At 40.3% G+C, this 24488-nt stretch overlaps 2 protein-coding genes across 3 annotated transcripts in view; one reads left to right on the top strand and one right to left on the bottom strand.

Moving 5' to 3' along the window:
* The first annotated feature begins 1562 nt into the window (after positions 1–1562).
* Positions 1563–13919, top strand: ELMOD2 (ELMO domain containing 2). 2 transcript variants are annotated; one of them, XM_074154817.1, is made up of 9 exons: positions 1563–1627; positions 1949–2096; positions 3380–3408; positions 4766–4860; positions 5676–5805; positions 6749–6882; positions 7630–7698; positions 8909–9042; positions 9457–13919. In XM_074154817.1, the coding sequence occupies exons 2-9, from the start codon at positions 1952–1954 to the stop codon at positions 9612–9614; spliced, it is 894 nt and encodes a 297-aa protein (XP_074010918.1). In that variant the 5' UTR covers positions 1563–1627; positions 1949–1951; the 3' UTR covers positions 9615–13919. The 2 variants fall into 2 exon arrangements, with proteins under 2 accessions (XP_074010918.1, XP_074010917.1); XM_074154816.1 differs by having other exon boundaries at positions 1573–1666.
* A 6159-nt stretch (positions 13920–20078) lies between these two features.
* The window catches only part of TBC1D9 (TBC1 domain family member 9), a 52827-nt gene continuing 48417 nt past the window's right edge, over positions 20079–24488 (bottom strand). Inside the window, exons 17-21 of the mRNA XM_074154391.1 lie at positions 24311–24376; positions 22984–23070; positions 21990–22072; positions 21761–21853; positions 20079–20804 (exon numbers count right to left, since the gene is read on the bottom strand). Coding sequence (XP_074010492.1) covers positions 20079–20804; positions 21761–21853; positions 21990–22072; positions 22984–23070; positions 24311–24376 — 1055 coding nt within the window. The remainder of the gene's footprint in view (positions 20805–21760; positions 21854–21989; positions 22073–22983; positions 23071–24310; positions 24377–24488) is intronic.

Raw genomic sequence — 24488 nt, 5'->3', positions numbered from 1 at the left:
TACTTTTTACAAAAGAGAAATATTTTTTAACTTATTTTTGTCCAGTAGCACTCCAATGCTTTGAAAGTCAGATTACTCACTTAAGAAGATACACTGAAAAAAAATGACCACCTGCTGCCTCTTAATACGCACCATCTCTCCTCCCAGTTTTTAAGATAGGAATCAGATCTGCAAACAACTGAAGTTCACATGATACCCCCACAAGAAACTCTGCACTCCTACGAGTGTAAAAATCCAAAGGGAGGATGCCAAATGTGTTGGTCCATCCTCTGAAATCCTCTGTAAGACACAGGCCACCAGACCTGCTGCGTGGCTTTTGATTCTGTGTAAAAGGTACTTCAATTTCCTCATATTAAAAAATGTACCAGAATGTGGTCAAGCAAGTCTGTCAGCTCCCTTTCAACCCTCTAAATTTTGCATATAATTTAGAGGAATAGGAATTCTTTCTGTTGTCCTCAAAGGAACTGTTCAACTCATGTTTACTGAAACAATCATTAATTATAATACAATGGAAGTACTGACCAGAACTAAATGAAACACTTAGGCTGAACCTCTGTTCCGCAATGGCAAAGCAGCATCCATGGCAAAGCAGCATCCATGGCAAAGCAGCATCCATGGCAAAGCAGCATCCATGGCAAAGCACTCCTCCTTAAAAGCATTTAGCTTAAGTAAATTCATAACATTCTGATTAGCACTGCCCTCAGCTATAGCGGAGGCAAGCAACAAGTCCTCAAGCAGTTTTGTAAACACTTAAAACAAGCACAAGCAATCCCCGACTGCGTTTTGTAAGGCATCACGCACAAAGTGAAGGCATTCACTAGCAAGACGGGATGACGATTTTTGGCCCAGGTGTGAGCTGGGCTGCCTGTGTCCACTCCCTGGTTAATACCAGGGTCAGCCCTGAAGTGAGAGTGGCATGTCCCAGCTGGCAGGCCAGGACTGATCACAGATTCACAGAATGGTTTGGGTTGGAAGGCACCTTAAAGATCATTGAGTTCCAACCCCCCTGCCATGGGCAGGGACACCTCCCACTAGACCAGGTTGCGCAAAGCCCCATCCAGCCTGGCCTTGGACACCTCCAGGGATGGGGCATCCATCCACGACTTCTCTGGGCAACCTGTTCCAGTGCCTCACCACCCTCACAGTAAAGATTTTCTTCCTAACATCTAACCTAAATCTACCTTCTTTCCATTTAAAACCGCTACCGCTCGTCTGATGGACTAAAATGTCGACCAAGGGCCTCCATGCCACCACCTAGGGCGACGCGCCTGCCACACCTCAGCCTGCGCCTCCCACACCGGGCTAGCAGCCAAGGCCTCTGGGCTCCCAGGGCAGAAGGTGCTTTACCCGAGCCAGGCCGCCCGCTGGCACACGGCACGGGCACCGGTGCCCGGGTTCACTACTGCTTCAGGCAGGCGGCGGCCGGGCGCATGAGGGAGCGGAGCCGGGCGCCGCGGGCCGCTCCGGCCCTCTGAGGAGCGCTGGGCACAGGCGTTAACGGCCGCCGGGCCGGAGAAGGCGCCTCCCAACCGGCACTTCCGCCCGGCCGTCACTTCCCGGTCGGGGGAAGGCGTCTTCCGGCGTGAGGATGCGGGGGGCGGCGGGGCGCCGCTAGCTGGCCGCCACGGTGGGCGCCGGGCGGCCGCGCTGAGCGCTGCCGGGGCAGGTGCCCGCGTGGGAGGGTCGCGTAAGGGCTGCCGCCCAACGGCCGCTCGGCCTCACGCGGTGGGGGGGCGGGGAGCGCCGACCGTTACCGGTTCGTGAGGGCGGCGCGCGGCTGAGGGGGAACCGGCCTGTGGCGGGCGGTGCTGCCCCCCGGAGGGGAGGGAAGGGTGTTTTCGGGCGGTGGAACCGGAGCTGAGGGGAAGGGGACGGGGCTGAGGGGGGACGGGGAACGGGACTGGCGCCGCCGTGACCCTGCTGCTAACGCCGGGCTTTCCTCCCGCAGAAGATGTTGGTGTACTTCTGGGGGTTCCTGTACAGCAAGTACCTTCGGTTTTGGCTGAAGTGGATCTTGCGGCTGCTGACTCAGAAATGCGAATTGCAGCGTGTCTTTGATGGCTTGAAGGCAGGGGCGCAGCGGACACTGAGCATAGGTAATCGCAGAGTCATAGAGTGGTTCGGTTGGAAGGGACCTTGAAGGTGGAATCAATCACAGAATCATTTAGGGTGGAAAAGACCTCTAAGATCATTGAGTCCAACCATAAACTTAACACTGCCAAGTCCGCCACTAAACCATGTCCCGAAGTGTCACATCTACATGTCCTTTAAATACCGCCATCTAGTTCCAACCCCCCTGCCATGGGGAGGGACACCTCCCACTAGACCAGGTTCTCAAAACCCCATCCAACCTGGCCTTGAACACTTCGAGGGATGGGGCAGCCACAACTTCCCTGGGCAACCTGTTCCAGTGCCTCACCACCTTCACGGTAAAGAATTTCTTCCTAATATCTAATCTAAATCTGCCTCTTTCAGTTTAAAATGGTTACCCCTCATCCTATCGCTACACTCCCTGATCAAGAGTCCCTCCCCATCTTTCCTCTAGGCCCCCTTTAATTTACTGGAAGGCTGCTATAAGGTCTTCCCAAGGAGCAGTTTAGATCTTTAGAAGCATCGTGAAAAGCAATTGTTGGAAACCAGAACCTGTCCCAAGTGCAGTATGCATCCTCTGGATCATGTTTTCACCGTTCCGTTCTTCCTGGCTGCTCTATGAGAACAGAATCAGAATGTCACACCTAGTTTCCTTGCCTGCTGCCAGTTAGCTTCAAAAAGTGAATCAGAAATCTGGTATTTTCCCTCAGAGCCTTCCCATCACTTTGTGGATGTTCTTACCTTCCTGTTATTAAAAAAGCCACACAGAACAGACATGAATGGATTTTAGGGGGGGTGGTGGTGAGGGAGGAAGAGTAATTAAATGCACAGTTCTGCTGGGTGCAGAATTTTCATCAAAAATAGTAATTTAAGAAACTACTAGTTTTTGCCATTTTAACAATAGCTTGAGGAAGTGATTTAACTTCCTTATGCTTCAGTAACAAACACAAAAACATTTCTAAGAATGGAAAAAATATCGAGACATATTTTTGTCTTGACGCCTTTTCAAATTTATCTTTGCTTTTGTACATGTAATTTGATTAATGTTTTAAAAAATCCAAGTCTATTTTCAGCATTGTACTCGGGGATTATAAAAAAAAAAATCTATGTAAATTAAGACTTTCACTTGCCTGATACCTGTTGATTTTAAGACTGAGTAACTTGATTAATTACTTGAATAAAAGGGTTGCAAAATTTTATAATACTTACATGCCACAAGAACACCTGTTGTCAGTTATTTAAAACAATTAAATTTAACTGTGACATTTACTTTTTTTTTGTATTGCAGAACATTCACTGGCATCATCAAAGAATAAGGTAAAAGATATTAGAGATTAAACCGTAATAAAACCTTATTTCAGAGACAGATCCCGGAAAAGAACACATGCATTTACTTTTTGAGGGCGGAGGAAAGCAGAGGAGTAAAAGGCAAAGAGGAGAGAACACCATTTTGGGTTCTGTATGCTGGGGTTAGTCAAGGTTTCTCAAAAATAACCCCACATCCCTTCAAGTGTTTGTGTTAATCTCTGAAAGATTACCTGCTCTTTACCAGCAAGTCAGACTAGCTGTTATACAGAGCTTCTGTTCTTCGAGAGGGTCAGTTTTCCCTGTCACAACTATCTCCTTTGCTGTTTTTGTAGAAACCAGAGGTATGATATAGAGAAATGATACGGATAAAGCAATTAAATGCAGTTTATACAGTAATGTCTTGAATTGTTGGAAAAAATTGTAGTGCAAGTTTGCAGGTAGACATTTAACTGACAAGCTCATTCCAATTGTTCTGTAGCAGTTACACATAAGCTAACACTTTAAACCCTCAAATTTGTGTATTTTGAACAAAACTTTTCCATTAGCAGTGCGGGGACTGCATTCTCCCTTTGTCTAGCTGATCACTGTAACATGATGTTGAGAGAGAATTAGTAACTGCCACGAGCATCTTTGTTGCAGTAGAGCACAGTATGGGTGGGTCTTTTAGCATCTCCCAATTAAACGAGTATATCAAATCTACTAATGTTCCATTTTAAAAGAGTTAACCTTCTGCTTTACTGAAATGAAGCTGCTTTGGTATTAGCATAAGTTGTATTAAAGAATGCATTGTGACCATAAAAAGTTGAGAAGACAAATTGTTGTGAAGTGTTTTTAGCTAGGCAGCGTATAATTATCATTATTAATATTTGCCCTTTAGAAGACTGCAGAATAGCAGTATCTTACCTTAAGTTCTTTTGTTTCACCCCAGCACTGAAACCTCAACTTTGTTAGTTCACTGTCTCCTAATTCTGAAGCATCATTTCCCTATTGAAGTTCTATCACTTTTGCTACCCCATAGCTGCGTTTGTTTCAAATGGATTAGGAAGAACATGTTTCAATTCAGCATTTGAAAGCAAACGAGAACCTAGACTAAGCAACTCTTGAGCTTTTTATTTATTCTTTGTGGCACTCCTGTGTAAAGATTGTTTACAGTCTGACAAAGTTACAAGTTAAGCTTTTATGTAATTATTGCAAATCTTTTATATGCAATCTGAGCCCATTATTTTAAACTTTTGCAACAAATTGACTGCTCTTGTGTAGTAAAGAATGCATACAAGGCAGGTATACAGAAGCTGAGAAATAACAATAAAGTAGATAATAGATTTCTGCATTCCTCATGAGGTCTTTTCCTGTGTTAACTTCCTAGGTTTTAAGAAACGCTGTACATGTTGAGGAAGGTGAAGTCGAGAAGTGTGTCAGAGATGTAATGAAAGAAAAGAAAATTGCACAGAAGGATACAGGGTATGTTTAGAAGCCAAGCATAAGTTCTTCATGGCAGATGATTTTGACTTCTTGGCACATTCTTGTGGTTTCTTAATCTGATACAATATTCAGGCCATTCAGCACGGATCTTTAGAATGAAATTATAAAATAAAGTATGGTTACGTCCTCTTCAGTTCAGAAAATAAATTGCAAAGTTTTAATTGACACAGATTTGGGATAACTGCATCTCTGTCTTGCAGGTCCCTTCTCTTACTCCTTATTTCTAAATAATATGATTATCGCATATGTCAATTACATGAACTATGTAATTGCTTAGATATATTTGAGAGGGTATAGTGATGCCTGATTAATGTTTGCATTCATCTGCATAAGTAATTATAAGCGATTCAGAGAAAAGATGGTGAACAGTCAAAACTTTTAATGAAATGCTTCTTTGAAGCTGTAAGTATTTCTGACAAAGTTTCACTTTAAGACTTAGAAAAAGTTTGGGGATAGGTGAAGGTACAGGGTCCAGGATGATATATGGAGTTTTCTTGGGTCATCACAGATTTTAGCTAAGTTATTTTTTATTTCCATAATTTAAGTGAATAAGGCCTGACTGTGCAGAACTAGAATGAGGTAGAGTTTTTTTGGTTTTTTTTTAAAGTAGAAATAAGATCCATATAACAGTATACTTAACTGATATGCTGTAGTTTGAAAGTTAAACATAAGCACTTCCTAGTGTTTTCCTTACCTTAATATAAGAAAGGTCTTATCTGGTAATTCAAGCAAGAATTTACGGCTAACTACGACTCTTTATAGCTTCTGTGTATGATGTTTTGTTATTATTTCAGGTTTAAGACAAATCTGCATATATCCTTACTGCAGATATCAGGTTATAAAAAACTTTATCTGAACGTGGAAAGTCTGAGGAAGGTCCCATATGATTCGGATAACGAAGAACACGAGGAACAGTTAATTGAGGTGAAAATAATCTTTTCAATACAAAAGCCATTTGTTTGTGTTTTTTCCCCTCCAAGCGCAACAGCTTGAACAAACTTCATTTATTGGTAGTATTCTTAGCAGCTGGCCTTTTCTACTGGTGAACTGCTAAGTCATTATAGAAGTTACACATTAAAACACAACATCAAAGCAAAACAAATTAGTAAACTAGAATTAATTGCACTAGGATTACTTCATGTGAAATCAGACATAACAACAACATATTAGTAGCAAAATAATTTTGTAACGGGTCACTGAAGGATCTTGATAAAAAAATAAAAAGGTATTTAACTTTATGCACGTCTAACTTTGTAAACCAATAATTACTAAATAAAAAAGACACTAGTGTTTTCTTATTACTGCATCTCAGTCAATGTCAAAGAGGGTAGTTTAATGCTGGAAGAGAAAAAACCATCAGTGATGTATTTTAGGTAACAGTAAATAATAGCAAGCAAATACTATAATACTGCTTGAGGCTTTTTTAAATAGCTTCTACTGTGCAAATATATTAGCATGTCATTTTCTTAGCATTTCCATAATTATCTCAGCTTGCTATGCAAGTCCCAACATTGATGCGTTAAGCATTTATCGAGAATTTGTGTTTCAGTTTATAACTGTCCTATCAGAAAATGATGCAGAAGTTAATTTCTGAAGTGAAACAAGTCTTTGTTTCTTTAGTATTGATACAGTGGCTTTGTCCGTGGAAGGGAAATTATCATGTTTAATGTTACATGTAATAATTTTCCTAATTGCTGAAGTAAGCCATTGTAGTGTGACTCTGGATTGCCGCTAATGGAAAGAACAGCGTGCAGATTGTATCCTGTTCCTTAGTGAATGGTTTCTAACATGGAGCAGCAAGTGCTCTGAATTAAGTGACTTGGAATACTCTAGCAGCTGTGCATAACATGGACGCATATTTGTGCAGCTTTGGAATTTGCTGATGCCTCATGAGAATCTGAAGGCCAGAATCACTAAGCAGTGGTGTGACATCGGCTTCCAAGGTGATGATCCCAAAACGGACTTCAGAGGAATGGGCCTGCTGGGATTAGTGAATCTGGTGTAAGTGAAAAGCAGTATTTAATTTTTGTTTTAATTTTCAATAGAGCATGTGGCTGAGTGATCTCTAATACTTGCGCTAAGCAAGTCAGTCAATAGATGAGTTCCATCAAGGCAGCTTACCTGCAAGAAGGAGTTTCTAGGCGGGTCCTAAAAACTTTTCTGAACTAATTTTCAATATCTATATATTTTCTCTAGCTAGTGCTACTTCTAATAAAGACTGAATAGAAGCAAACAGAAATGATGACTTCTATACAGTGAAAAATCAGTATTTTCCAAATAAGTCAACATTTCTAGCAGCTGCTTCTCTCTAAATGTGTGGTTGGGTAGAGGCCAGCAAGAGAGGGGAGGAACAGAAAGTTGCCCAAGACACCTTATTTTTTTTGTTGTCATAGATTTGATAGGTTATAACTTAAAAAGTAACTTGTCAGAAGCTTTTAAAATTCCTGAATTAATTACTGTAATGAAAAATAAACAGGTTTGTGTAACTTTACTAAGCTAATTGTGGACTTGGTGGAACTTTATATTTGATGTTCAGCTCACAACTATTTAATTTTTTTTTACTGTATTAGTTCATGCTGAATATAATTTAAGTTGCTACCTTTTCCTTGGTCTTCATTTTGTGGCATTTTTCAGTACAGAGTAGTATTCAGCTTTAGTTTAAAGATACACATTTTGATGTTGAATACATAAATTTTTTTGTATGAACTTACAAAAAAAATAATGGAAGATCCTGTTTTACACTGACAGGTATTTTAGTAAGCATTACACCAACGAAGCTCGTCAGATCCTTTCTCGTTCAAATCACCCAAAGCTGGGGTAAGTCACTATATGACATTTTCTGGCTTGTTCTGTGTAAGAGCTTATGTGAAGACTGCCAAGTACGTGTCGTGAAAATAAAGAGGGAAATATTTGTGGGGTTTTTCCCATCAAAAAGGTGAAAAAAGGGCCAAAGTAGAAAGGCGTGAGAAACCGAACACAGAAATCAATTTCAGGCTGGGAACTATATGCAGCTGTTTTTTCTTTTCAGAATAGACTTGTTGGAACAAAAATAATGCAAAATATTGGCTTTGGTTAACACAGTGAACACCTTGAGCATCATCATTAGCTTTATTTGTAATAGGCTTAGATTAGATTTAGAAGTGAAAACTTATTTTTCACCTTCTTACTGATCCTGTGTTGGGGTGGTATAGGTTATCTTTTAAGGTCCCTTTTTTTTTTTTCACTAGGTTTATGCTCTGTAGTAAGCGTATACAAATAGATGTTTTGTTGTTCAGCTTTAACTTCATTTTTGAAAACTTTGCATATTATAAGTCTTAGCTCATTTTACAGGGAAATATATTATAAAAGCAGTCAGATACAGAGGAAAGCCGTTAAACCTGTGTGTACCATCTGATCCATCTAATCCCCAGATAACTCAATCACCTACCAAGAACGGGAGGCTTTCATGGCTTCAGTTGTAAATAATACTACCTTGTGCAACTAGGTCATGAATAGGACATTTAGATCAATTAAATACCCATATTATTGACACAAATGAATGCCTTTCTTTTCCCCGCCCTCCCCCCAGAAACACTTGTTTTAGCACCACGATAGAAATTCTTAAAGAACTGTTTTCTCTACCGTGCTACAGCAAAACGTTTTTTTTCAGCTCAAAGAACAGGTTTAAGCGACCATTCTATTTATACTCTAACAATATTTTTTGATGTCTGATTTTTTAATATTCCAGCAGATTTAATGACATCAAATGAGCAAATTGAGGTCAATGTTGATTAGCCTTACCATCTCATTATTGCCTAATGGAGGCATTTGCCATACTATTGTACAAGAAACTAGTGTTTTTAAATAACTTTTACATTGTTGGATACACCAAGGAATGGAAAGAGCTGTCTGTAGGCCGGAGTCAGCTTGTCAACGAGTACAATAGCAAAAATTTACTCTTACAGTTATCCTAATGCCGACTGTTTCAGGGAAGCTTCTAAGTCCCTCGATCCACGAGGTAAAACGTGACCTGTGATTGGTGTTGCAGATATTCTTACGCAATAGTTGGAATCAATCTGACAGAAATGGCATACAGCTTGCTTAAGAATGGTGCTTTAAAGTCTCATCTGTACAACATGGTCTCTGGATCACCGCAGATGGAGCACTTCCATCAGTTTTACTGTAAGTATCTGTAGCTTCTTTAGTACAGACCACTGGCGGGAAGCCTACAACATAGAATTTAGGTGGTTTTGAAGTAAGTTTCCACCCTTTTCTCATTAGCCAGAGCAAGCTGTTTATCTTCTGGATCAAGTATTGGAAATGCACCTCATGCTTAAACGTTGTGCTGCAGAAATGTACGTTTAAGGGATAAATTTGGGTGGCTTTCTATATATTAGAGACTGCAGTCTGAAAACTCAGTAGATTTATTTTTTTATTTGTTATTACAGTGTCCAAAAGCTTGCTATTGACCAGGATGGGACACTCCCTATTTTAAGAGATTGAATACAGTCTAAAGGATCGTTCTATTTCTAGCTAGATCAAGGCAGATTATTGTGGAGGTCATTTTTGCAGATCAATATTTTATTTTCTTCACAGGTTATTTGGTTTATGAGTTTGACAAGTTCTGGTTTGAAGAAGAACCAGAAAGCATTATGCACTTCAACCAGTACAGAGAGAAATTCCATGAAAAAATTAAGGGACTTTTGCTGCATTGTGATGTGATACTAACCTTACAAAATACAAAGAACCCTTAACTCCTCTGCAGTCTACGAGGTTCTGCATCAAAAATGGAATCATGCATTTGGATGGAAGTTTTGCATGTTTCACCAAAAACTGTTTAACGATAGAACTTTTTTTTTTTTTTTACATTTAAAAAAAAATAATCAAAATTCAGTTAAGAAAGCTTGGACAATCAACCTCTGTTTACAGGTCTTTATATGCTATTCTCCAAAGGACAGCTTTTAAGAAAAAAACAAACCAACAAAACAAACAAACAAAAACCAACCAACAAACCAACACAAAAAACAGCCCACAAATCTCAAGAGCCTCTGGATCGCTTGCTTTCACAATTTCTTTTATACCTCTTGGTGCAGGAACACGAAGCAGGTATTTATGCTGCATCGTGTTTTCCATGAATAGGTTTAACTGTTAATTGTCTTTTAAAAAACTTTTTAGTTGAAATTATTCTGGTTTTAAACTTTTTGTGTTCTTGTTCTGTACGTGTAGTTGATTGTTCAGTCAATGTTGAATTTCTCTGTGATGAAGAGGTCCATGAAAGGGATGTATTAGTTGCTTATGATTTTGGAGAAGAGGCTTAATCCATCAACACACTAACGTACTTACTAGAAACTACTTCTGGCTAAGGAAGTTTTTTTATCTACGGATTTGTACCAGCAAATTTCTATGCTTGGAAAAAGCTCAGTTTGCTAACAAACAAAAAGAACCAGAAATCATCAGTATGAGGATCAGATCCTTAGACTAAAGCTACTCCTTCTAAAAAATTTCCTACTGTAAAAATCTTCATTTATTTCTAATCTGACCTCAGCTGCGCAGGCTGCTTGACTTTGTTATCAGCCCTTTCTTTTAGCAGCTAATGGGGTATTCTCAGTGGGAAGTACAAGAGAGTTAGTTTAGCCCTTTAAAAGTAAAGTTCACTCATTAAAAACCGTCTTTGCAGCTGCAGTCCCTATTTTGTGAAAATAAATTCACACCTGAGTACAAGTCTCTAACAAAGATGTATTTTCCACGGAAGGGATGCAACTGTGACACGTTCCTTAATCTTGGCATCCTCAGACAATCTAGTCAATAGGACTTCATATCTATATTGTGACTAATTATTGCTTAAAGCAACTTTAAACGGATTTGGTATGACCATCACTTCTTTTTCTAAAACCTACTATTAAATAAGTGCCTTCTGCTTTATTCAATCAGTGTTTTATTTTGATTCTGTAACCAGATCATAGCCTTAGAAGCTTGAGTTATCTGGGAAAGATTCTTTCAGTATATACCTAAATAGCACACAGTGGCACAAAATTTGTACACTAATAGAAGCTTTCATGCCTCTTTCCTTTTTTTTTTTTTTTTCTTAAAAGTCATCTCAGGTAAATTAGTTAACTTCTGGACCTGATGTCCCTGAGTGTCAAGCACCTCAGGATACCATTTAGGTTTCCCTGTTGGTACAGGGAAGGAGGGGGATTGTTGCTCTTTTTTAACTGTTAACTATGAGAGTGTGGGAGCAACTTCCCAGAGAGTAGAAATACTGACCATGAGAAGAAAAAAAACACAAAACGTAACCCCCTTTTTGTAATGAGTGAGGTTACACTACATAACTATTAAATGTATTATTACAATATGTAATACTACATCTCCTTGGAGATAATCAAAACCCAACTGAACATGGTCCTAAGCAGCCTGCTTTAGGTGACCCTGCCTTTGGCAGGGGGTTGGACTAGTTGATCTCCAGAGGTGCCTTCCCACCTCGGTAATTCTGTGAGTTTGTATTGTGTAATTAGTGAATTCTTGCACTGTATCCATTCAGTTCCTCTTGATCCCTTAAATGTTGGTGATCTGTTATTTGTGAGAAAGCTCCTGATGAGGGTAGACAGCATATATGTAGAAGGTAGTGGACTTCTGTTTTCTCTTGACGATACCTTAGGTATAGATGAGATTTAAACATTTCTTAAGTTTAACCTGTGCAGGGTGGAGAAGGATTTGTCTCATCTGTGTTGGGTTGATGCTAATCTCCTAAAAAGAAAGGAATGTGAAGATGTTTTAGGGAGTACTTACGGTTATGCTGTGGCTTGTGAGCTGAACAGCTGAACTGACGAAATTAGATACAAAACTGACCAGAGGAAGCCTAGTTCTTTTGCTACTCCCAGGTCCTGTAATTCTCACCAATGAGAAAGCTGAAATCCTGTAGACAGTGTTCTCAGATGCAGGTCCTGCAGCAGGGTTCCATTTCTCTGAGCCTTGTAGATACTGGATATTCCTAAAATCTGAGGAAGGAAGTGGAAAGCATACTCTTTCCGAGTGGCTGAGAGGTTAGTTGTCTGTTACTTTCTAGCCCCAGCTTCTGTCATTTTCATCTTCCTTCATCAATAATTTTTGCTATTGTTTGTAGATCTCCTTTGCAAGCAACAGGAGCCTGGTTTTTTTTGAATTTCAGAAGTGACCCCAATATGTTTAGCAGCAGCAGGAAAGGAGGAGATCCCATTCTTTATTTTCATCTACTGCTTGCTAGCAAGTAACAAAATTGCTTGAGCCACCTCTCTAGAACACTCCCCTGTGCTAGAGTCTACAGCCTTGAAACTTTACTCGGCTCCTTGTTCCTGAGGAGACTGACATTTGACTATTGCTGAGACTTTTCAAGCCCAACCATCAAGTTTCAGGTTTCCTATCACACACCGAAGACATTTTAGTGTAGAATGTAGATTGAGCCTGATGAAGATGCAGCTTCATTAGCTTTTAAAAAAAATAAAAAAAATAATCAAGGTGTGTGAGTTGGGAGCAAACTGGCAGTATGTAAGGAAAAAAGTAAACCCAGCGTTCATCAGATGAGTGAGATATATGGGAACGCATTCGTTTGCATGTAGTAATTAAGGTGGATGTTTACATTAGGCTCCAATACCCCCTCCTAGTGAACAGTTAGAATTTGCATGTAGTTTTGTATGATCAAGTAGCCCGGTCCTTCTGTCTAGGAGTCACTCACTAAATGTAGACTAGTACTGGGTGTCCCTGTTTTGCACCAGCCGTAGGGTAATTGTATTATGGTGGTAGCTAGAAAATAGATGGGAAAAGGTAAACTTGTGTTTAGGGAAGGGAAGAACAGTGTTTTACTAGTCAGCGGTATTTCATACGAACTCTGTTGTAGGGTGACAGTCCTAAGGCTATGGAAGAGTCAAAATGGAGGTAGGGCACCTTTCTGCAAGTTGATACGATCAATTTGTTTACCATCAGAATTTGTTGCTCGTGGTGTATTCCGAGAGTCTTAAAACCTTGGTAAATTCTCTTGTTATTTATTAACTGTCATGTTTAAAGTATGTATTATCTTATTGGAATTTGCAGGTACTGTTAGTTTTCTAACTTGGTGCCTCTTTAAAGCGTTCACTGAGTGAAAGCTTATATGCAATAGTAATTTTAGAAAAAAATCTGAAGACAACAAGGTGGTTCTCTAAATTGTTGTTGTTGTTGTTGTTCATGTAGCAACTGTTTAACAAACTACCTCCACTTTTGTTGTTTATATGCTTGAAACTTGGTACCACTACATGAACAAATTCATCTAAAGATAAACAGAAGTTTACCACAAGCAAAAGTAAAATGCTGGTGTTTCAGTAAGTAAACACGTTGCTTCATAAGTAACCAACTTGATTGAAAAGCGATTTGAAGACAGTGCTACTTAGGAAGGATGATTTTAAACTGGTTGTGCTTCTGTCATCAGATACAGCAGTGTAAAGAACAGGGCATTTTCTCCTAAAGGACAATAGGAAAAGGGGCCAATTTAAGCACCTCAGATAAACAGTTTGGGATTTTCACTCTTTGAAAAGCAAAACAAAAAAAATGCAAACAAAAAAATTAAAATATACACACACAAAGCCCCAAGCATTCATTTTCCAGATTTTCTATCCTCATTTAAATAAACATTTTACAGAAAAAATATTGCTTAGCCTTGTTTTAAGAATTACCGTGATGAAAAATGTTTGTATTTAGGTAGGTGGGAGTTCAGCAGTCAGTATTCTTGAAAATACTGCTAGTGAATGCGTAGTAAAGACGTAACCTGGTGTTTCTTTCTGTCATACTTGTTTTGTGTTGCTGTAGTGCAGTGGTGATCGATCTTTGGACCCGTGTTTCGTGTGCCAGTCTATATATTGTCTTTCTCTAGGGAAGAACAAAAACGGCCCACGACAGCTTGGGGGCAGTTTCTTCTTACCACACTGTGCTTAGGTAGCTGCATACTAATAGAAATTTCTTTACCATAATATAAAAGCAATAATGTCAACTGTGATGTCTGTGTAATGGAAAGAGATGTTTACAACGGTAGCAAATAAAGAACGAGTTATTCCAAAATATTGTCAACATCAGTGTGTTATGGCCTGCTAGGAAACATAACAATTTCCAGTTCGCCATGCTCTCAGTTCATCCACGTGCACTATGAGAGGAGAAAAAGCTTTATCCTATCCTCTTTTTTGTTTTGTTTTGTCTTAGGGTGGGGTTTTTCCCCCCCTCGGAGAGGGGAAAGCTCAGATGACTTGTTCAGAGGTCTCTATGGTTTCTATCCTGGGCCTGGGAAAGGCGTTATTAGGAAATAACGCTACGGCACAGACGGTTGAAATGGTCGGCAGCAGAACAGCTGCATGTATGGAAGCTGAACTGGAAAAACACAACGACAGCTGGAACAAAGGCTGACTGGCTCACATACCTTTTTAGTTTGTAAATCACATGTACCTTAAGTCAAACAGCAGAAGAAAGGAGTAAGATTTAAATCTGAGCAAAGCCCCTGCTACTGTGTATTGTGGAGACCAAAGGCTTCCTGGTTTGCCAGCTGAGGGGCTTCTCAGCCATCCTCTCACTTGGGTCCACACCTGACCTGAAAGGGGGCGGCAGCCCTTTTCTCAAATTCTTTTGGTCCATACTACAGAAAGTAGACCTGACTTCCTTGATCTGTAGCACCTACAAAAAGCAGATTGGGTTGGAAGGAGGCAGAGAGTAGTTTTGCTGAGTTCCTTTAGCTAGACCACTACATGGCTGTCTTCAGCACTGGACCGGAATTTTGATTTATGGAACGTAAGAGAATATTACCTGGGTAGGCTGCCACACTGCTGCAAGTGGTAGAGATTTATTACTGCTTCATGTCAGTTACTCTTGAAATCTTCACTTTAAAAGAAGTTCTATTTTAAGCTTTAAAAAAAAAAAACACCCCACCAAAAAACCCAATAAATAAATAAACTCACAACCAAACCCAAAAAACCACAACAAGGATTTTCTTTGAAGGACCTGGAAGTTAACTCTTGGAGTTAACTCAAAGTACAAGCATTTTTGTTCAGGAGAGCAGAACTCCAGGAACGAAACTGAGATTTGGAGAAGAACTCTGGAGAAAGAAAGAGAAACCCTGATAAGTTTTAGTGTCCCTTTTTGTTTTTTTAACCAAGAAAATATTTTTACCTCTGTGTCTTCCACCATGCCCTGACCTCCATATAAACCATGTCAAGTAATTTACTTGTTTTTTCAGTTCCATTTGTATTTCTCAGGTGGCCTTTGTTTCTACTCCTGAATTTTGGAGACCAAACGCTTCTATTGATGTACCGAAGTGCGCTACATGAGAACTACAAGGCCTCACCTGTAGCAACGTTTAGTTCCTCAGAAGCCTAGAGCAGGCGCTGCACTACAGAAACACCCCGCTCCTCCAGACCCCCAGTGTCAAGTCGGTCAGCCACGCAAACACCAGTTACTGTGGAAAATGGGACGAGGAAGCAGCTATTCAGAAAATTTAAACTGAGATACTGAGGACTGCAGAAAAGAGAAGAACCAGAGTTTAATTATCTTCTGATGTGACGTGCTTTGAGACATTATCTGCCACCATGTATTGGGAACATCTCGCACTGCAGCTAAGACTAGCGTCCTGCATTTAATTCCCTGTACTCCCAGCTCTGAAACACTCTTACACAGTGACCAGCATGTCACGCATTTCCATTAGCCATAGTCTAACGTAATAGCCACTGCCACAGTTTTGTTCTAATTATTTACCATCAGGTTAATTTATATTTTCAGTATTGAATAAATCAGCATCTTAAATGAGCATTAAAGGTCACAATTGCCGCTTGGAGTCCATAACATTTGACTCAAGACGGAAAGAAATACAAATAGCATAAAAGAAACGTTTCCCTCCAACAGAGGATGAGGCTCAGTAACAGACGTGACTTTCCTTCCTGCTGTAACGCAACCCCTCGGCGTGTATCGGAGCTGGTGAGCTCCAGCCACGGGCCAGCCCTCTCCCACAGCACTGGGCACTGATGCCAGGGTCCAGGAGAAGGCTCCGGGCACGGGAAGCTCGTGCTCCGGCTCAGCAATGGGCCAGGACATTAGGCTGAGCTCACCTACCAACCCCTTGCTATTCCTCAGCATTTCCTCTTTTTTTTTTTTTCCCAGATGTTTTAGTCTAAACCCAACTAGTCCATTTTTTCTTACAGAAATGGATACAACAGCATCAAGTATTTTTTATTGTAAAAAGGCATCTTCTAGCTACATGGTACCTCGTTATTACTGAATTACCAAGAACTGGAACAGAGAAGAGATTAGGGTTTAGTCACTCACAGAGATGCCAGAAGTTTGGAGAGTAACAGCACTGGAACTCATCAACGTGCACCCAGACCAGACTGGTGGGGACCTGGCGAGCCGTGCTCCCCACCTGTGCTACGCTGCTGCAGCTACAGGCGCCTTCTCCCATCTATTGCCTTCCCCTGAAATAACCTGACGGAATTCAGACTCTTCCCGACAGTTTTGTGTTGGTTTCCGTATTGCACCTACTGTTGAGAAACTCAATCACCAGAGTTTCAAAATGCTGCTGCAAGATTAATAACAAAGACCCCGTGACAGGAGAGATCCAGAAACTCAGAGAGCACCCAGCTGAGGAACCAGACCCGGCTGCACAGCTTTCCCAGCAGAAGCACCAGCTCTTTGCTTGATCCAACTCCTTCAAGGCTCCTCCCTTTCTCTCCCACAGCCCCCTTACACACCACACAGACCATCTTCATTTACGACACGACACGACACCTGACATCTGCTGTAACAGAAGCTCCAGCATCACCGAGTAAGACCCCCTAAGGTGCTTTTCTCTTTACAATCAGTTTTGACGTCAAATTTTCAGTAGATTTAACACATCACATAAGGAGCTTTCTGTCTGCTTGCCCAGCACTCGTGTAACACAAACCTTCACCAGTCTCAAAAACACAACCCTCGGCTCTTAACGCCAAGAGAGCAGGAGCCACGAGATGCTACACTGAAGGAGACAAGCACCATTGAACTTTCATATGCTATCAGCATCTGAGTAAGTTGAAAGACAGATCAAAAAAAAAAAAAAAAAGCACAAGAAGAATGTTTCTTTATGGCTTTTTTTTTTTTTTAACTAAACTCTCCAGTTCACAGATTAAGGAGACTCTGTCTCAAAGCACAAGACGCTTCTAAAGCCCTACTGACTTGCTTGTGTAACATAACTACATATACAGGTAAGACTTTAAAAATATACACTCACATTTTTTCGAAGGTTCCACGTCACCGTGTGCTGGTCAGTTGAACTCTTCTGTAGCTCTCCTCTCACCAGCTCCCACCCAGCTACTGAAGAACAGGTCACAGCAGATCTTATCATCCAGCAGGCAACTGCCAGATGGCCACTTGGTGTGGCCCTAAGCAGGCGAACAGCCTCACCCAAAAAATCTGGAGAAAATCAGCTCACCTGGCTGCTACCTGTAGCAAAGCCATTCTTAAAGGTGACCCGACTTACACTTGGGAGCTTTGGTGACATGATCAGGAAGGTAAGGAAAGCTACTGGAGCAAACCAAAAAGAAGTTGCCTTGTAGAACGGCTTGGGGGTGCCTCTTCTCCTTTCGGGAGCTGTAACAGCAAAACAACTTTCATGATGGGCTGTACCCCCAGCCCTGTGGGTGGGCGTGGAGCAGAGCTGGCAAACCCTTTTAAGATAGAAAATAGTTTTTTCACGGGTGGTCTGTGCAATTCTAGGGCTTGTGGAAGATTGCCCATAAGCTTACATTCACTTTGCCATGGCAGACACTTAAAAGAGAAACAATTTAGGGATCTGCGAACTTAAAAAGATCAAGTCTGCTTAAGGATGTTAACCCTTAGTGCTGAAGGCGTCCGTGATAATCAGCTGCCAGGCATTACAATAAAGCACTCTGCTCTGGCCTTGGCATCGTAAGTTAAAACAAAGTCACATTCTTCAAAATGGTGATTACAGCTTCAAAAGAGTATCATTACTTGATACATTAACTCATCCACACAGTCTCATGTGCAGAAAGACTATATCGCTTTTTCATACTGTTACATGTATTCTATATATGGCTAAATTATAAAGGAGACAATTCTACTCCCAACAGAAGAAAAAATATCAACAGTAAACTGACTGAGACAAGGGGGAGATGAGCACTGCTCAGAAATTAACAGCTGTGTTTTGCAAATTAACTTTATATACGCACAAATAGATGGTTAAGTTTCAAAACTGTAGTTCACTGAACAGAGCCCATCCATTGCTGTTCTGTCACCGCCACGGTTTTTGAGGCTGACGTCTCAGCTCACCAGTACCCTGTAAAAAACATTCTACTGTATAAAGCCTTAAGAGCATGCCCAGTGAGCTGCGGCAATGCGTAGATGGGTCATAAAATACCTGGGGGTCTTAAAAAGTAGTAACAACTGTTGTCACCAAATGCAAGCAGGGGGAACTGCTGACTGAAATGGGGTAGTGAGAGAAGCCTGCATGGGGTTGCTTGTTGCAGCTGGAATTAAACACATTCAAGCGTTAAACAAAACCAGGCATGGAAACAACAAACACTTTTGTTCCAAAACCTGGTGTTGAAGATCTGAAGTCATTTGTCTTGTGTAATAAACCGCCATCACCTACTTTTCCCTCTAGCATGATTTTAATAGTTAAAAATCAAATCTGTGCAGAGTGTACTTTATTTGTTCACATTACCTATTTGTGGTTAAACACCACTTCATCTGACAGTTTAAAAGCATTCTTTTAAAACAAAAGAATTCAACATAGCTTTTGCTAAAAATTCTGCAAGTTACATGGATGCAATATACAGGAGTATCAAAAAATCAACAGTATTCTACAGAAAATATTCTCAAAACAGCAAATAAAGGTTAGGCATGTAGGCATGATCCTGAAACTGAACAAATATGAATTAAAAAACAGCTAACAAAATTTAAAAAAAAAAAATCCCAAATATCTGTACAAAAGAAGCAAGGATTCAAAGTGCAGGTGCTCCAGTTTTCATTTTAACATACTATTCAGTAAATTGATACAGGATACTATTCATTTTATATAAAGTGACAGTGTTCTCAGTAAGACTTAAACATTCAGTTACATTATCTTGCAGATTTTTTTCATTACTGCTACTTTACACTGTTGTAAATGAAGACTTACGCAATACAGGTTTTTATTTTCTTAATCTAACAAGAATATAATAGGTTGGTGGTAAAGGTTAGTTTGAAGAGCTAAGCTATATATGCTGTAGATCCAGCCTTAAAAGTGTGTATATATATATATATTATTAACTTTTAAAAACAGCTTTCAGTTTTTAAAAAGAGACTCTACCAATCTGTTCTGGGACCTGCATACCCTGTCTTTGGAGCACACCAGCAAAGCTTCCAAGCCCACTGATTAGGAATACAGCTCCAGGCAGGGTCACGCTGGAGATCTTTCCATGGTGGCCGCAGCTGGGAAAGGGCTTTCTCTCTGCTGGGTTTGGTGCTGCCAGAGGCCACTGAACCCAGGGAAAAGGCAAATGGGCTCTGCCTTCCATCGGAGCAGAAACCATCACATCTCACCACGTTTGCCTGATGTGCCAGCTAGGCTTGGGATGGACTTCTCACTGTTATTTGAGCGTACCAGGCTCAAGCAGAGGAAGTTAGGAGCCAGGCAGGGGTCACTGAAGTGATATTTCATACATTAAAAAAAAAAAAAAAAAATTGAAGCAGACGTTAAAACCCATTATCCTCTTTGAAAAAAAAATAAAAATGTTATATGAACTCAAATTACCCTTCAGGGATGTTGCCTGGAACTTAATTTCATCTAAAGTCCTATTCAGGTTGACAGTGTCCCTTTAAATTTTAGGTACTTTTTGTTTTGTTCATTTTTTTCCCCCAAGAATCAGATCTCTATATAATGTCTATTTTAAAAATGCACATAAATATCGGCATTAAGTTTACAATTAGAAATTAAGAACTAATCTTTACCATTTCATATTGACAGCAAGGCTAATAATACACACACTTCACTGACAACTGTTATTTTTTTTTCTGTATTTTGAATAAAATTTGCATTTGTGTAACATTTCCCACAGACAGAGTGATTATACTTCAAGATAGTTAAGTTCGCACCCCAACATTTTCACATTAGTGAAAACAATCATGTTTTGAAAATACCAGGGCCTGTGCCAGGTACTAATAAATACAGAATAAAAAAAATAAATAAAAAAACCGACTGCCTTTTATCCCGACATAGTCGAGATTTCATAGTCACTGGCTGAGGTTATTGGTTTACCCATCATCCTTACGTTTTTAGCGTTAGTAATCCTAGCCATCATGGACACAGGCTTGTCAAAGTACCTAACCAGCGCTGGCTCAGTCAAAAGGGAGGCTAAAAATTGTTCAAAGGTAATGGCCCAGTCTCTGTCGATGCTAGTGCTCCTACGCAGAGAAGTGGTGTGGTTGCTCCGTACCAAAACGGTGTCTTCACCGATGTCCTCGCAGTGCAGCTTTTCCTCTTCATGTGAACCAGCACTCAGTACCGAGTAGGAGGACATCGAACTATCATCTTTTGTATCATCATCGGAAATGAGCATGGAAGAACAGGCTCCGTTGTCCCTCGGAGAAGAATCTTCGAGCTTGATGTCTTCCATCTGCATGCCCAGGGTGCTGTCGGTGCAAACGGCCTCCTCATCATTGGTGACGAGGCCGCTTTGGAACGGCTTGTGCTGTTCGAGGGGGTACTGCTGGTGCTCCTTCTTCGGAAACAGCTCGCTCTGAATGGTTTTGCTGCAATTGTTACCGCTGCCGTCTGTCTCCTTTGTGGGCTGGACGCTGAAGAGCTTACCCACCTCACCTATCTCCAAAAGCAAGCTCGTCACAGCAGCCGTGGCATGGTATAGGTCTTGTTCGTTGGGGTCTTCGCTGAACATATTGTACATTGTCTTGCACAGTTCAATGAACTGTCCCTAAACACAGAGGGAGGAAACGTTAATGAGAGAGCAGGAAACAAATCAGACCGAGATCTACTAAATCAGTTTCAAAAGCCTGGAATGGTGGTATGACACATTAGCCTATGTGATTAAACTGAAACTGGAAATAACCTAGGTGCGGTCTAGAAAGCATTTGCTATGACTGGGCAGCCAGATGCGTTGCCTCTCAAAAGCTATTTAGAATAAACCGTTGGATGTTTCTTCCAACATATGACAAATTAATTTCTCTGCGGCCACAGGAGGGCAACAGAGGGTGAACACTGAAACACTCAGCATTCATTTTGCATTCATATTCTTGTAGGAATGATGCTCAGTATAACTAGGGGTCTGATAAAACTATTGAGAACTAATGAAAAATTAAGTAAGAGAGCTGCAGCACTCTACATTAACAGTGGTAATTTAGTGGGATGTGAGCCTTTTGGAATTCAAAACTCATGAATTAAATAGGAAGGAGATTTGCTTAGGGCTACCTTAAGTAAGAAGCCTTGTTCTACAGGGAATAAACCTTCCCTACCTGCTCTGGAGGAAATGGCTGTCCCAATGGGTCTCCTCCTCCCTAGCAGCTATGGATCTAAGGGCAATGAGACTGATAGTACAAACTACAAAATACAAAATGCTTCTTTCAGGTAATGCGTAGTGGACATTATGAGCTAGCTGAGCATATTCAGTGTCATCTCACCCTTTGTCTAGATATCAAAATAAGTTATCATTCCTATATGTGTGTATCTCATTTTTAGGATGTTTTGGGAGCTGAATGCCAGTTAAAGTATGTTGAAAACAACTTACTTCTGTGATCAGCTGACTGCTGCTCTGCTAAAAAAAGTATCTGCCTCAAAATAAAACCTTCACTTAATGCTATTGTATCGAATATTTATAGGCATGTGAAGAAAGTTTAAAGTTAATGAAAAATAAGTAATTGTCAGCAGAAGTACCTGATTCAGTTTGGGCAACTCCTTTGTGTTTTTTGCTTTGGATTTATTCTCTTGGCTCCACATTCTCAGATAATTTCGATTCTCTTGTGAGCTCTTCTTGCCTATTGTCAACAAATTACCCAGAGATGCAGGAAAAGTCCATGAAGAAACCTTAAATTAATACTTTTTTTTTTCAATTTTCAAAAGGAGCATCTTTACAAGACATGAAATATGTAATTCAAACGGAGACACCATGCATACCTTTGTCTGTTTTCAGACTCACTGTAACAAACCCATCATCTACTCCTTTGTTCCTGCTGTCTAGGCCAACAACTAGGAAGTGGAGGGGCAGGGGGAGAGAGAGATCAGTGTGGTTTCAGATACATACATACTTTTCATGTGTACAGTGCAAAATAAAGAAAACGTTTACACTGCAGAAAATGCAGAGTAAAAAGGATAGGACTAAATGATGATTTTTGCTTATTCTTAAGTCTGTTGACAAATTCCATATAATTAATAAAATAAATACTAAGACAGGGACCATCTTCGGTTTTGCTTGTGTAGTATGATGATTATTAGCCTGTGTTACTACAACACAAACAGCTTCTAGCATGATATATGTTTGCTGATTATATTAGTGAATCTTCTTTTGTCTATCAGGACTTAAAATTGCCATCTGTAGTCTATTAATTCTCACCTGTATTTTCAAACAACCTTCCTTCCCCCTGTAATCTGAAGGATGGGCAATATTTCTCTTGTATCAGCAAGAAACTTAACATCAAATATCTTGAGAATGCCATTTAAGACAACAATGATGAGACCCAGGTTGTCCTTAGAGCACAAAAATATTTCAAACTGCTGAACTATGTTTTGATACACCTTTTGGCTTCAGTTTTTTAGAATATTTTAAGTTCTGATCCAAGTATATCTTGAAAGCCAATATGTTTATTCTCATTCTCCACCAAGACATATATGCTGCACTTCGCACAAAATCACTTCTATTGCAACACACTGATGACATCATACTGAGGGTGCTTCTGCAATGCACAATCCAGAGGAGTTCCTAGTGTACACATGCCTGCACCTCTGAGGATATCAAAATATATACAGAGACTACATACTTCTTTTTACAGAGAATACTTTGCTTATGGAGTTTAATCCAATACAAAAGTAGCTTCCTAAGAAGACATGTTGTCTGAAATTCTTTACCTCATCTTTTCATGCCTGAGACAAAGGATGCCTACCATGTGTACATTCTGGTGTGATGTCTTCAAAAAAGTACTGAGTAGCTTCAAAAGCAGAGTCTGGCTCTTCTTGCTCGGGGGATGGATCTAAGCAATACAATAAAATTATTTCATTAAAAATTCCATCCTTTAATTAAAAACTAGAACACATTTCCATTGACACATTTAGAATTGTCACTTCCCAGCAGTGAAAGCGTGAGGACGTGATGGGTTAGGAATCATCTCTCTTCAGCTCACAGGAGATGAACAACTGAACCTGTAGTGTCTCCTCACTGATATCCAGCTGTTTGCCTTCAGAGCCTGGCTTGCCCATCTTCCCATGCCTACTTCCATTAAGTGCTTCTGTGGAGCTCAGCATGTCCTAAGCATGGTATGAACCCTTTCCTAGCTGGAAACAGTCTGTTGCAATTTGGTATGAGTTTAGCAGTCCCTGAATACAGAAACTGCAGTCTTAAAAATGGATCTCTTCAGTTATAATTCAATCAAATTGTATTTTTTTCCAGTTAAATCAATGAATAACTCAAGCCTACCTCCAGCAAAGCCAGCTGTGAGCCCTTAGGGATGCATGTTCAAAGCACGTGAAGGTGAATGTCCTTTCAAAGCTTTTAGATATCTTTACCAGAGGATGTAAATGTGCACAAGAATTAAACTACCCAAACAATTACAACATACTTAAATTGCAGATTCGGTGAAAACAGCAACAGGTTCTTTTTGGCACATGCAGGACAAGCCAGAGGGGATATAGTTCCAGGACACCATTTTCTTCAGGGACAAAACTGTTTTGAGATGTTTCCATCCCCTCTGTGCCCTAAACTACCTTTCTCACTTAGCTGAGTCCAACAGTTTGTACAGCTCCCTAGAAAACACATCTATGGAACGACCTGGAGCTTCCCTCTGCAAAGGGAAGGGAAGCTCCAGTTCATTCCATAAATGTGTCCCAGAGAAGAAAGTCTGGGGACAGAAACGAGTATTCAGGGCATGCAGGAACATTTTAAAGTAGTTTCACTGTTAAATAAAGTGCATTATGGTAACAAATTCTGAAGAACACTGTATTTGTTGTGCATGGGGGAAGTCACCAACCCCAGCTAAACAGGCGAGAGACACATATAAATAGCCTGTTTGTGGCCGGAGCAATAGATGGCTGCATGGGTGCTTTCAGACTTTCCAAATCCATGTCTGGTTATGGTAGAAGCTCTCTTGTTTTACTGCCACATAAACAGCTACAATGATTCCCACAAATTAATTTTTAATTGGGAAAGCTAGTCATAAACAACTCTGCTCCAAATTTCTTCTCAACAAGAGAGCTATTTTAACATCATTTACTTACCAGGCAAAACATGCATTTTGTACAGTAGCTTCAGCTTCTCTGTAAGATCCCCATGGCATGCTGCACCTAAACAACATTATATACAGTATGTTAATACTCAGCATTCAATGCCATTCTATTTTTCATTATTGGTACAATATTTTGCTTTACAAGCTGCTACATTCACTCTGGGAAGTGC

Source organism: Numenius arquata, chromosome 10 (assembly GCF_964106895.1).
Source record: "Numenius arquata chromosome 10, bNumArq3.hap1.1, whole genome shotgun sequence".
NCBI classification, from domain to species: Eukaryota; Metazoa; Chordata; class Aves; order Charadriiformes; family Scolopacidae; genus Numenius; species Numenius arquata.
The sequence above is the reverse complement of the archived record's forward strand: the minus strand, read 5'-3'. Positions and strand labels throughout refer to the sequence as shown.

What these genes read in the sequence shown, in the direction of transcription:
- ELMOD2 (XM_074154817.1), top strand. Translation starts at nt 1,952, where the DNA reads ATGTTGGTGTACTTCTGGGGGTTCCTGTACAGCAAGTACCTTCGGTTT. An exon ending in TGGCATCATCAAAGAATAAG is followed by an intron (nt 3,409 to 4,765) that starts GTAAAAGATATT and finishes TTAACTTCCTAG; the next exon opens with GTTTTAAGAAACGCTGTACA. An exon ending in ATTGCACAGAAGGATACAGG is followed by an intron (nt 4,861 to 5,675) that starts GTATGTTTAGAA and finishes TTATTATTTCAG; the next exon opens with GTTTAAGACAAATCTGCATA.